Below are 11,750 nucleotides of genomic sequence, written 5' to 3'. Positions count from 1 at the left end.
ACACACACACATACTCGTGCACATGTGCACACACACACTCAGTTACACACACTCTTGTGCATACTCTCTTGTGCACACACACACTCTCTCCCTCTCCTGCTGCAGTATGATGTATAGAGTTGTGAGCATGCAGTAAATCTGTAAACAGGAAACACTGCAGCGCCTTTACACGATGACCTTTAATAGAAAAAACAACAACAATATACACAACGTGAAAAATCTCCTGTCAGAGAAATACTTAGTCTTAAAACTGTCGCTAAAACTAAACAATAAATAAAGACGTAAACAGACAGCGTTATGAAGATATGGTTGGAGTTAAAAACAAGCTGAATCTCTCAGTCTGGATGGATTAAACTGCCGAAATACGCGGTTATGGTTTTCAGTTTGTTATTGAGGAAGTTCTGCTCCACTTCCACTTTCCCTCCAGGACCGGCCAGAGACGCGATCTACAGAGAGACAGAGACAAGGAAAAAAAACACATCTTAATGAAGTTTAAGCTAATTATCTGGAGCTGTGAGCGCTCACTGAGAGGACACACTCGCAGAAAAAACGTCAAAAACATGAACAAGACACAACGTCTTATTGGGCGAGGACATCAGACTTGTAGATTAGACGTGGGGTCTTTGTGTCTGCTCGCAATTTAGTTGATAAGTGACCATTAATCAGAACGATCTCGTACATGAAAAGTCAGCAAGAACAGAAGTGATGTCACGTCACATGATGTCTGATGAGAATGTGTTCGTTCCGATATTAATGCTCACCTGCTCCATGTCGGCATTGCGTGGGAGAAAATACACCACGTTGTCCGAAATCATTTTGGCCAGCCTGAAAATTTCGAATGTACGAAGAGCAGGTTAAGGAATTTCACTGGGATACAAACTGCACTGAGGAAACAACACAGAACTCAACATAGCTTGCTATACTATGTTGCCAAAAGTTTTGGAACACCCCTCTGAATCATTGAACTGTTTTTCAGGGGTTGGGCTCGGCCCCTTAGTTCCAGTGAAAGGAACTCTTAATGCTTCAGCTTCATACCAAGACATTTTGGACAACTTCATGCTCCCAGCTTTGTGGGAACAGTTTGGGGATGACCCCTTCCTGTTCCAACATGACTGTACACCAGTGACCAAAGCAAGGTCCATAAAAGACATGGATGAGTGAGTTTGGTGTGGAGGAACTTGACTGGCCTGCACAGAGTCCTGACCTCAACCCCATAGAACACCTTTAGGATGAATTAGAGTGGAGACTGTGAGACAGACCTTCTCGTCCAACATCAGTGCCTGACCACACAAATGCACTTCTAGAGGAATGGTCAAAAATTCCCATAAACACACTCCTAAACCTTGTGGAAAGCCTTCCCAGAAGAGTTGAAGCTGTTATAGCTGTAAAGGGCGGGGCAACTCCATATTACATTCATGTGCATGTAAAGGCAGACGTCCCAAAACTTTTGGAAATAGTGTATGTATTAAAAAAAAAGAAAAAAAGAAATTGTTTTCAATCCCAGGAAGCTGCTAGACTACACACATAGGGTGTGTGGTTATAGGAAAATAATCACTATCAGGGAGCTTTTTTTTTTTTTTATCCTAAAACTGGAGACTCCTTCCACAAATGTTATAAAAAATACAGAAAACTAATCAACACTTTTCTGACCAATCAGAATCGACAATCCAACAGGTAAAGGATATCCATCCGGACTCATCATGGTCTTGATGTTGAAGACGTCAGCGCTGAGGTACTCGGGTCCCCCCCACGGCGGGCTGAGGAAGACTACGTCGGCCCGGAGGTGCGGTGCCAACTGCAGGAAATCCGCCTGGATGAAGTCGATCCTTTCGCTGACTCCGTACACCGCGGCGTTGTGCTGTGCGAGTGCTAACCGGACCGGGTCGATATCGATGGCGATCACTGAGTGAGGTCAAACGTCAAAAAGATGAACATGCTACATATCCAAAGTGCTGGATTGTTCATCACCTGGCGTGTCGTCTACGGCATATCGGGTTCCGTACCTGTGTTTCCAGCGAGGGCGAACTGGATGGCGTTACCTCCCACACCGCAGAAGGCATCAACGATGACCAGTGCCTGAGACGCAGCCTGCACTCTCTGAGCAATGTGCTCGGCTATCTTCTCAGGCGTGACAGAAAACCAGCCCTCTGGGGAGAAACCACATACATTTCCAAAGCTGATCTGCTTAGTCAAACCGAAACTACAGGCGTGTCATCGTCTGGTGTACAGATAATACATGCCACATCAATGCAAAAGATAAAACTAATACTCTTATTAGTATAAATAATTTTTCCAGTTCTGACTGGTTGTGATTGCTGGGTTTCACCACTAGGAGGCAGTGAGCTGCTGAATGTATTGACTGTCAATCAGGACCCTGTTTTAAAGCACGGGTGTCAATCCTGGCTGTTAACCCTAACACCAGCAAATGTAGAAGTGCAAAAGGTTTCCATAATGAATTCTCTCAGACCTGGACTCTCATGAAGCTCTTCTGAAATGGAAAGTTTAACAGACTGTGTCCTCCTGCTTCTCTACACACATCAACACCATCTGTTTCAGGCTCCACCAGACAGCTCCGATTTTTCCGGCTCTTGTGTTTGTCAGTCCTTTGAGAATAAAACACCTGCAGCGAGCCATGCGGTCTCTGACACAACTTCCTGTTTACATCTAATGCCCTAAACACAGGGTGGCGCCATGCAGGCTTTTTCAAAGCAGGTCATCGAAACGTCCTTGGAACGATTATTTGTTATGTTTGTTATTATATATTTCATACCAATATGCAAAACTATATTCAAATAATTATATTTCCTTTGACACTTGTCATTTGCTTTACAGTTCTTTTCCCGGCTCTGTGACATAGACCTGGCCTCTGTGCATTTCAGTCTCAGTAAAGAAGGCGTGGCCTGTGTGCTGGTCACTACAGAAAAGAAGGCATGGACTCTATGCTTGACTGGACAGAAAAGAAGGTGTGGCCTCTATGCTTGTCACTACAGATAAAAAGGCATGGCCTCTGGGCTTGTCATTAAAGAAAAGAAGGCGTGGCCTCTGTGCTTTAGACTACAGTAAAGAAGGCGGGGTTTCTATGCTTGACTGGACAGAAAAGAAGGCGTGGTCCCCATGCATGTCATTACAGAAAAGAAGGCATGGCCTCCATGCTTATCTTATCACTATAGTAAAGAAGGCATGGCCTCTGTGCCTGTCACTACAGAAAAGAAGGCGTGGCTTCTGAGCTTATCAGTACAGACATTAGGGCATGTCCTTTGTGCTTGTCACTACAGAAAAGAAGGCGTGGCCACTGGGCTTTTCAGTAAAGTAAAGAAGGCATGGCCTTTAGTGCTCGTCAATACAGTAAAGAAGGTGTGGCCCCTGTGGTCATCAGTCCCAGTGAAAGAAGGTTAATTAATTTTTCTTAATTAATGCATTAATCCATCATGACTGATAGCGTGATTAAATCTCAGGTCAAAAGCCTTAAAAATCACAGATTAGCATTTTAATTACTGATTTAATCGGCAGTGTTTAAAATGAAGTGTTGTCGCTGTTTAATCTTTACTCCTGACCTCCAAAATGGCTATCAAAAAACTGGTGGAGAATGTGAGAAGTACTTTAGGATCCAGTGGAACAATATGAATGGAGTGCTCAGTGGCTTACTCTCACTGGAAAGCCTGCATCATTATTAATTCACCACACAAACGTCACGTCATGTCCATCCCCTGAGGAGGAACATCAAATGATTCTGAAGAGAAACTCTGATCAATTGTTCTTCTTCACACAAACTTCAATCAATACACAACTCTTATATATACGCCGAGATGGAAGTAAGAGGGAGGGAGGTGTGGCATGAGGAAGATCCCTCTGGCTCTGCTGAAACGTATAAGAGAAGATAAACGCTCTGATGTCTGATATCAAACGCTCAGTGGGTGCCTGATGATCCGAGCTCTGAGAAACTTGTAAAAGCATGTTAGTCACGGAGCTGTAGAGAAGCAGGCTCTTGTACATAAAACAATATGTTAAACCTGACTGGTTGTTAAACGTAGTTCAGAATGGAACAGCTCAGAACATTGAAGCTAATCAAATTTTGCTCTGATTAATATCAGTTACAATGCAGAAATAAACGACATTCTAGTGGAGTTTAATCTGAATTAAATAAATAAAATAGTGTGTATTGGGGGAAAAGTTACGAGCCTGTGGCATCTGCAGACATTTGAGTAAAGGAGGCGTGGCCTAGGTGTCTGTCGGTCTCAATAAAGAAGGTGTGGCTTAGGTGTCATTCTCAGTGTAGGAGGTGTGGCCTATGTGTATGTAAGTCTCAGTGAAGGAGGTGTGGCCTATGTGTGTTGATTTCTTAAGGAGGTATGGCCTATGTGTCTGTTGATCTCTAAGGAGGTGTGGCCTATGTGTCTGTTGGTCTCTGTAAAGGAGGTGTGGCCTATGTGTCTGTCAGTCTCAGTGAAGGAGGTGTGGTCTATGTGTCTGTTGGGCTCTGTAAAGGAGGTGTGGCCAATTAGTCTGTCGGTCTCAGTGAAGGTGTGGCCTATGTGTCTGTTGGCTCTTTAAAGGAGGTGTGGCCTATGTGTCTGTTGGTCTCTGTAATGGAGGTGTGGTCTATGTGTCTGTCGGTCTCAGTGAAGGAGGCGTGGCCTCTGTATCTGTCAAACTCAGTGAAGGAGATGTGGCCTCAGTGTACATCAGTCTTAATGAGGGGGTGTGGCCTCTGTATTTTCTGTATCTGTCAGTCACAGTGAAGGAGGCATGGCCTCTGTATCTGTCAGTCTCAGTGAAGGAGGTGTGGCTTTTTTATCTGTCAGTCGGCGTGGCCTTTATACCTGACATCCAAACATATCCACATTTAATCCCTCTCATTATTTACCAGTCTCCTTTTTAATTCTTGTCGTCATTTCATGTTTTTTTCATACTGTTTAAAATCTCTCTCTCTCTCTCCAAATCTCTCTCTTTCTGTCAAAATCTCTTTCTCTGCTCTGATGCAGGAGGCGTGAAGGGCTTTTTGAGTAACGTCAGCACTTCTCCCTGCAGACACAGGCAGTTCATCAGGCGATGCACTCCTGGCCAAAGCACACAGCCTCTATCTCACACAGTCTCTCACACACACACACACACACACACACACACACACACACCTGTCACTATACTCTCTGCTCTGGTTTCACACTGCAGACTCTTTAAAAGTGGGCTCTTTCGGTAGAATCTATAAAGTCAGCCCCGCACTTCTAATGAGAGTTCTGATATACTAAACAGACTGAGTATCTTAATCTCTCTCTATTTCATCTGTATTCAGCAGTATCTAACACAGATACATTATTTAACCTCCACTGCAGTCGCACCGATCAGACAGAGACACTTCAAAATGAATCCACATCCAGACAGGGGTCGAAAATAACTCTCCATAGGCCTAAACGACTTTTTGGAAATAAATTCATCTCAGCCAGCTGGTGTGAATCTGTTAACTGAGCTTTCATTCGTAATAAAATCTGATTAATATCCGAGTTAAAACTATCCGAGGAAAACTGCAGCAAGAAGCGATAACAGAGGGCCAAGAACCTGTGGGTTGGGTTGTGGAGAATTGAAATGATGTTGACTTCAATGATGAAGACAGATTATTTGTTTTTAATTGTTTAAAAAAATCATTTTAGAGTTTTCATTTGGAGACAAAGTGCGAGTACAGGAGCAGGGTTCAGTTAGGAAGCAAAATATTAAAATTATCCACAACTGAAATGGCTTACTCTCGTTTTCACTGCAGACGAGGTTTAGACAAAAAAAAAACTCAGCAAAAGTGCAGGCACTGATGATAAAAAAATAAACTTTAAATAAATATCTATCAATAATCTGGATCTAGATCTAATTATTTTCCAGAATGTCTTCTGCAACCTCTGTGTGCTTCTCTTTAATTCCCTTTACTAGATTTTCACTGGAAAGCAGGTTCAATGAATAACAAAAAAACATTTCTAGTAAACTAGTAGTTATTTCAGAGCCCTCTGCTGACCGCAAGCTGAAATAAAAAAAAATATCACAAGTCCTGTTTTCCCCAACTGACCCTATTAGGTAAAAGGGGTGGGGCTGAGCAGCTTTATTCTAAAAGTGGGTGGAGCTAATTCCTCTGTTAAAACAGAAGCTTTAAATAAAGTGACCAACTGAATCCACAAATCAGCCAAATTTCCAACATTGTCAAGCTAGAATTTTTTTTTAAATCTTAATAAAATATTTTCATGATTTGAGAAGGATTTTTTTTCAGTGTGAACTGCAAAATAAAATAAAATGAAATAAAATCACACTGAATTTCCAATTCAAGTTGATCTTTCAACCCTTGGTGCTTGGCCCCCTAATAATCACCTGTTCCAAAATGCATAATATTATTTAACAGAAAATAAAAATATATAAAAATTAGTGCAATGAATTATTAAACACAGCTCGAACTGACCGTGATCCAGTTTAATGCCCTCATCAAATCGAGAGAACAGTCGGTAACGCTGAGCCCAGTACTTTGCCAGCTCCGGCTCGGCTGCAATCTCAGGGGGCACGTCCACATCCACGCCCGTTTCCCTTCTCTTTCTCCTTCTAGCCTTCTTCTTTTTCTTCTTCTTCGAAGACTTCTCGTTCTCAGCTAAACAATTTAGAAGCATTTAAGCAAATCAATTATCCGTGTTAAAGTACATAAAATATTTCAGTCTGAGATTAAAGGCTAGAGATTCTGAACATTAATGAAGAATTATAAATTTGCACAGAATTTCTGTCAGGTTAGCTAGAAAAATACATAAAAGCAGATCCATAGACATAAATAATAATAATAACTTAACACCAGCTAATCAAATGCCCCGCATGCTAACCTGTATTTTCATCCTCTGGAGCATCAGGAAGAAGAAAGTCTGGGATATCCAAAGACACAAGTTCTCTTCCATGCTCCTGTTCCATACAGTCTGAAGGAACACATGTTTCCTGCTCTGGTTCTGGTAACGGTTCTGGTTCCAGCTCGGTTATAACCTGCTCTTCACATTCTCCATGCTCTCCAAGATGACCAGTCTCTCTACACTCCTCCACCTTTTCCTCCTTACATTCCAATGGATCTGGAGCATCATGTCCGTTTCCCGTTCTGTCCAGCTCTGACGCTCCAGTCTTCTTCGACTCATTCTCAGTTTGGATGGTCTGGAGGAAATTCTGCACCTAGGATGGAATAAAATTATGAAATGGTCACGGAGGAGGCGTGGCCTAATAGCCTGCGAGTTCCCAATGCATGTTTGTGTCCCGTCTACTTGTCCCTTGTCTTTTGACGTACTTTTTGGAGAGTTTTGTTGATCCTGGGCTCTGTCGTCTCTCCGTCCTCAGTGAAGAACACGTGCTTGTTGATTTTGCAAGTGGCTTTCTTTCTCCACTTAGCCTTCTTCTGAGTTCCCTCCTGAGTTCTCCGGAACTTTAAAACACTCACAAACCTGCAGCAGCACAAATATAGCATGTAATTCTGAACATGTGTGAGTGAGTGAGTGAGTGAGTGAGAGAGAGAGAGAGAGCGCATGTTGGGGTCTCACTTGTGTTGAGGGTCACGTTTGAGGCCCAGACTCTCCCATGCTTGGTCAGTAGGCATCTGAGCAAGTTCATCAACGTCTAGCTCATGACTGGAGGAAAAACACAAACATCCAGTTTATAGCAAAGCTTCAGTAGAAAAGTGCTCAAGCTACAAAAAAAAATCCAACAGTTTACCTTCTTTTAGTTTTTGCTTTTCTCTCTGGCGGCTCGTCCTCATCACTGTCATCCTCCTTGGAGCCGCTATTCACCGGCTGGCCATCTCTGTGCAGCTGAGTAACGGACTTTGGTTTTTCATCGCTTTCTAAAACAGGAAGAGTTTTAAATCTTTGGTCTAAATCTTTACTGAAACTGACAGATACAGGGGCCACACCTCTTTCACTAAGACTGACAGATACAGAGGCCACACCTCCTTCACTGATACTGACAGATACAGAGGCCACATCTCTTTCACTAAGAGTGAAAGATACAGAAGTCACTCCCCTCCTTCACTGAGACTGACAGATACAGAAGCCACTCCCCTCCTTCACTGAGACTGACAGATACAGAGGCCACACCTCCTTCACAGAGACTGAGATACAGAGGCCACACCTCCTTTACTGACACCGACAGATACAGAGGCCACACCTCCTTCACAGAGACTGACAGATACAGAGGCCACACCTCCTTCACTGACACTGACAGATACAGAGGCCACACCTTCACTGAGACAGATACAGAAGCCACTCTCCTCCTTCACTCAGACTGAAAGATACAAAGACCACACATCCATCACTGAGACTGACAAATACAGAAGCCACACCTCCTTCATGGAGACTGACAGATACAGATACAGAGGCCACACCTTCTTCACTGAGACTGACAAATACAGAAGCCACACCCCTCCTTCACTGAGACTGACAGATACAGAAGCCACTCCCCTCCTTCACTGAGACTGACAGATACAGAGGCCACACCTGCTAAACTGTGACAACAGAAACCTTTAAAAAGGGGCGGAGCTAAGGCATGAAATGAAGAAAAGAATCACCACACTTTTAAATACATGAGAAACTCTGTAATGTGTTGAACTTACTCTCCGTGCCGGTGCTGCCTGATGAAGCCGGTCTTTTCCGGTCTCCTCCGTCATGAGGCTCATTAACATAACTACAGAGTAAAGTGTTATGAAGATCGTCCTTCTCGCATTTCTCTGTGTCCAGGATTAAACTATTAACAAGCTCTACAATGCCAGAGGGGCTTTCTTCTGGAAACTTATCCGGTTCTCCAGACACCTGATCACAGGAAGCAGAAGACTTGAGTCCGTCTTCCTCCGGATCCATCACATCCGGTTGTTCTTGGTGTTCCTCAGCGTGAGGTTCCTCATCTCGAGCAGCATCAGCACTAATCGTCTCGTCTGTAGTCCAGCCCTGAGAAGCCCAGTAGCTAAACTGTTCCCAATAATATCCATACATCTCATTAGAATGCTCCTCCCACCTTTCCTTCCATTCAGGACACGCCCACGGAGTCGGAGGAGACTCGCTGGAGAACTCGGCATGTTTCTCCACCCAGCTCGTCCACAGCAGGTTCTCTCCATGCAGCTTCCAGTACTGCAGCCAGGCATGCTGGGAAATTAATCACACAGACAGCCAATGAGCACACGGGATTACGATTCACACTGGCGTAATGCTCAATATTCTGATCTGTACTTTTGAACAACTTTTGTAGAAAATAAAGAGAAGCATTGTTGAAATTTTCACAGACAGACAGACGATTAGAGATTAATAGACAGACAGACAGATTAATATACAGACAGACAGACTGATGAACAGAGATTAATAGACAGACAGGTTATCAGCCAGACAGACTAACAAACAGATCAACAGACAGATTAACAGACAGACAGAATAAAAGACAGACACACAGACTAACAGACAGACTACCAAACAGACTACCAGACAGACAGATAGACAGAGATTAATATACAAGCAGATTAACAGACAGATCGTCAGTCTGACAGACAGACAGATTAAGCGACAGACAATCAATCATTAAATCAGATAAACAGATAGACTAAAAGACAGACAGACAGACAGATTCATGTTAAATCTAACACCAGGGAGTAATTACATCAGTGTGAGACTCATCCCCAACGGTCTTTAACTCCTCTTCCTCACACTCTTTCTCCACATGTTCTTCCTCCATATGCTCCATCTCCACATGTTCTTCCTCCACATGTTCTTCCTCCACATGTTCTTCCTCTTTATGATCTTCCTCCTTACGCTCTTCCTCCACACGCTCTTCCTCCACACGCTCTTCCTCCTCCCCCTTCACCAGCTCCAGCTGTGAGGTTGTATAATACTCGGAGTTCTCCCGTTGCTCCTTGCTGCTCTTCTTCTTCGCTCTGTATCCATTCTTGCCCTTTCACAGAGCACAGAGAAAATATCAACACTGTGACATCAAAAACGACAAGAATTTTCATTCACGATTAAAAACAAAAAGAAGACCAGAGATGAAGACGTACGGCTCTGCTCTGAAGCGAGGAGCTGGAGAAGGCTACAGGAAGCCCCAAACTGACCATCAGCAGGGTTTCTTCATCCAGCACCGTGTCCTCTCCTTCCTCAGAGCAGCTGGACTCCTCTCCATCTTCCTCCTCCTCCTCCTCGTCCTCCTCCTGATAGACTGTAACAGAACAGGGTCAGAAGAACAATTCAGCTTCATTCACTCACAAGGAGATGAGTCTCAGTGTTTACACACCTTGGGGTTCCTCAAGGGTCTGATTCTGTAAAGCTCTGAAATCCGATCTATACAGCTCTCGATCACTGAGACGGGGGGGGGGCAAACAGACAGACAAACAAACAAACAGATAAATTAAAGTCTCATTATGTCTATTAAAGAAATATTAGTAAAGTTGAAGGACGCACCGCATCAGGATCAAATACGTACTTGACAAAAGCTCTGGAACAAAAGCAGTGTATCGTCATTTCCTCTTCTGCACCGTGATGAAAAAATATATCAGCTATCGGACCTGCATGCCAATTAACATGATTGATCATGCTGTCCGTCAATAAAGCAATTTAAAACCAAATGGACACACGCTTCCTAATAAGCGGACTCGACACCGGCCAATCAGCACGCAGAATTCACTAACGGCGGCGTGACGTCATCACGCCGCGGTGAAATATACATACATATATTAAAAACAGAAAAACAAAAATGACATAAAACAGATTCAGCTTAAATGACCAGAGTGTTGGATTCTCACATGTTCAGACGCGGCGACAAAACTCAGCAAGGGATTCTGGGAAAACAGAAGGCAAGTTAAAAGCCCTCATAAAGCGCACAGCAGCTGATGTATTAAACAGATGAATCTTTGTATTAGGGTTTAAAAGATTCGTTTAAAAATAAATAAATAAATAAATAAATAAATATTTGGTTCTTCCTTGTAGATCTAGGTATAGTAAGAGGTATATTTTAGCACTGACTTCAATTTTTAGGGTATTTATTTATTAAAGAAGAAATACGCAAACGAAATAAATAAACAAAAATACATTGGACATGTCATTTGTGTCTAATTTGGATATAATTAATAAATAAATAAATAAATAAATAAATAAACAGAAATTGTTAACTAACTAAATGCACAAAATAGAATATTTTATAAATGTATTCATCAGCATACCATATAAACCTGTGTGAATTAATTATTAATGTTTATAATTCTTCAATATACAATAAATGTATAATAAATATAATAAATCAATATACAATAAATGTATTTATTGACGTTTAAATAAACAAATAAATATGTATATTCAAATAAATAAATAATTGAACATTTATGTTTAAATACATAAATATTTAAATAAATAAACTAATAAATATTTAAATAAATAAATAATTAAACACTTATATTTCAATAAATACATATTTAAATAAATAAACTAATAAATATTTAAATACATAAATAAATAAACATTGAAACAAACAAACAAACAAATAAATACAATTTTGGTGAAATAAGTGAATTTTTGAATCATTTGTATGTACCAAATTAAATCACTAAAGAAGAATCATTTGCACGTCACTAATATTAAATAAATATAGTCAAAACTATATTTATTTGTGTGTCAAAAGAGTGTGCCACACTAACACAATTTTTTGACTAGTTTTTTTTTTTATGATCGAAGCCGATGACTTTTATTTTAAAAAGACATTTTTAAAATAAAGGCGGCGGAACCTGACTGTGG

At 41.7% G+C, this 11,750-nt stretch overlaps 1 protein-coding gene across 2 annotated transcripts; it reads right to left on the bottom strand.

Moving 5' to 3' along the window:
* Positions 1–164: 164 nt before the first annotated feature.
* tgs1 (trimethylguanosine synthase 1) lies at positions 165–10,903 on the bottom strand. 2 transcript variants are annotated; one of them, XM_058372752.1, is made up of 14 exons: positions 10,447–10,899; positions 10,258–10,322; positions 10,025–10,182; positions 9,631–9,921; positions 8,600–9,125; positions 7,705–7,831; positions 7,533–7,619; positions 7,283–7,436; positions 6,837–7,170; positions 6,431–6,613; positions 2,004–2,147; positions 1,686–1,902; positions 762–840; positions 165–446 (listed from the first exon to the last, which is right to left on the bottom strand). In XM_058372752.1, exons 1-14 carry the CDS (start codon positions 10,554–10,556, stop codon positions 336–338), a joined length of 2,586 nt encoding a protein of 861 aa, XP_058228735.1. In that variant the 5' UTR covers positions 10,557–10,899; the 3' UTR covers positions 165–335. The 2 variants fall into 2 exon arrangements, with proteins under 2 accessions (XP_058228735.1, XP_058228736.1); XM_058372753.1 differs by lacking the exons at positions 762–840; positions 1,686–1,902; positions 2,004–2,147 and having other exon boundaries at positions 10,447–10,903.
* Between the last annotated feature and the right edge of the window lie 847 nt (positions 10,904–11,750).

Source organism: Hemibagrus wyckioides, linkage group LG20, assembly GCF_019097595.1.
Source record: "Hemibagrus wyckioides isolate EC202008001 linkage group LG20, SWU_Hwy_1.0, whole genome shotgun sequence".
Classification (NCBI taxonomy): domain Eukaryota; kingdom Metazoa; phylum Chordata; class Actinopteri; order Siluriformes; family Bagridae; genus Hemibagrus; species Hemibagrus wyckioides.
This window is presented reverse-complemented; position numbering and strand designations above follow the sequence as displayed.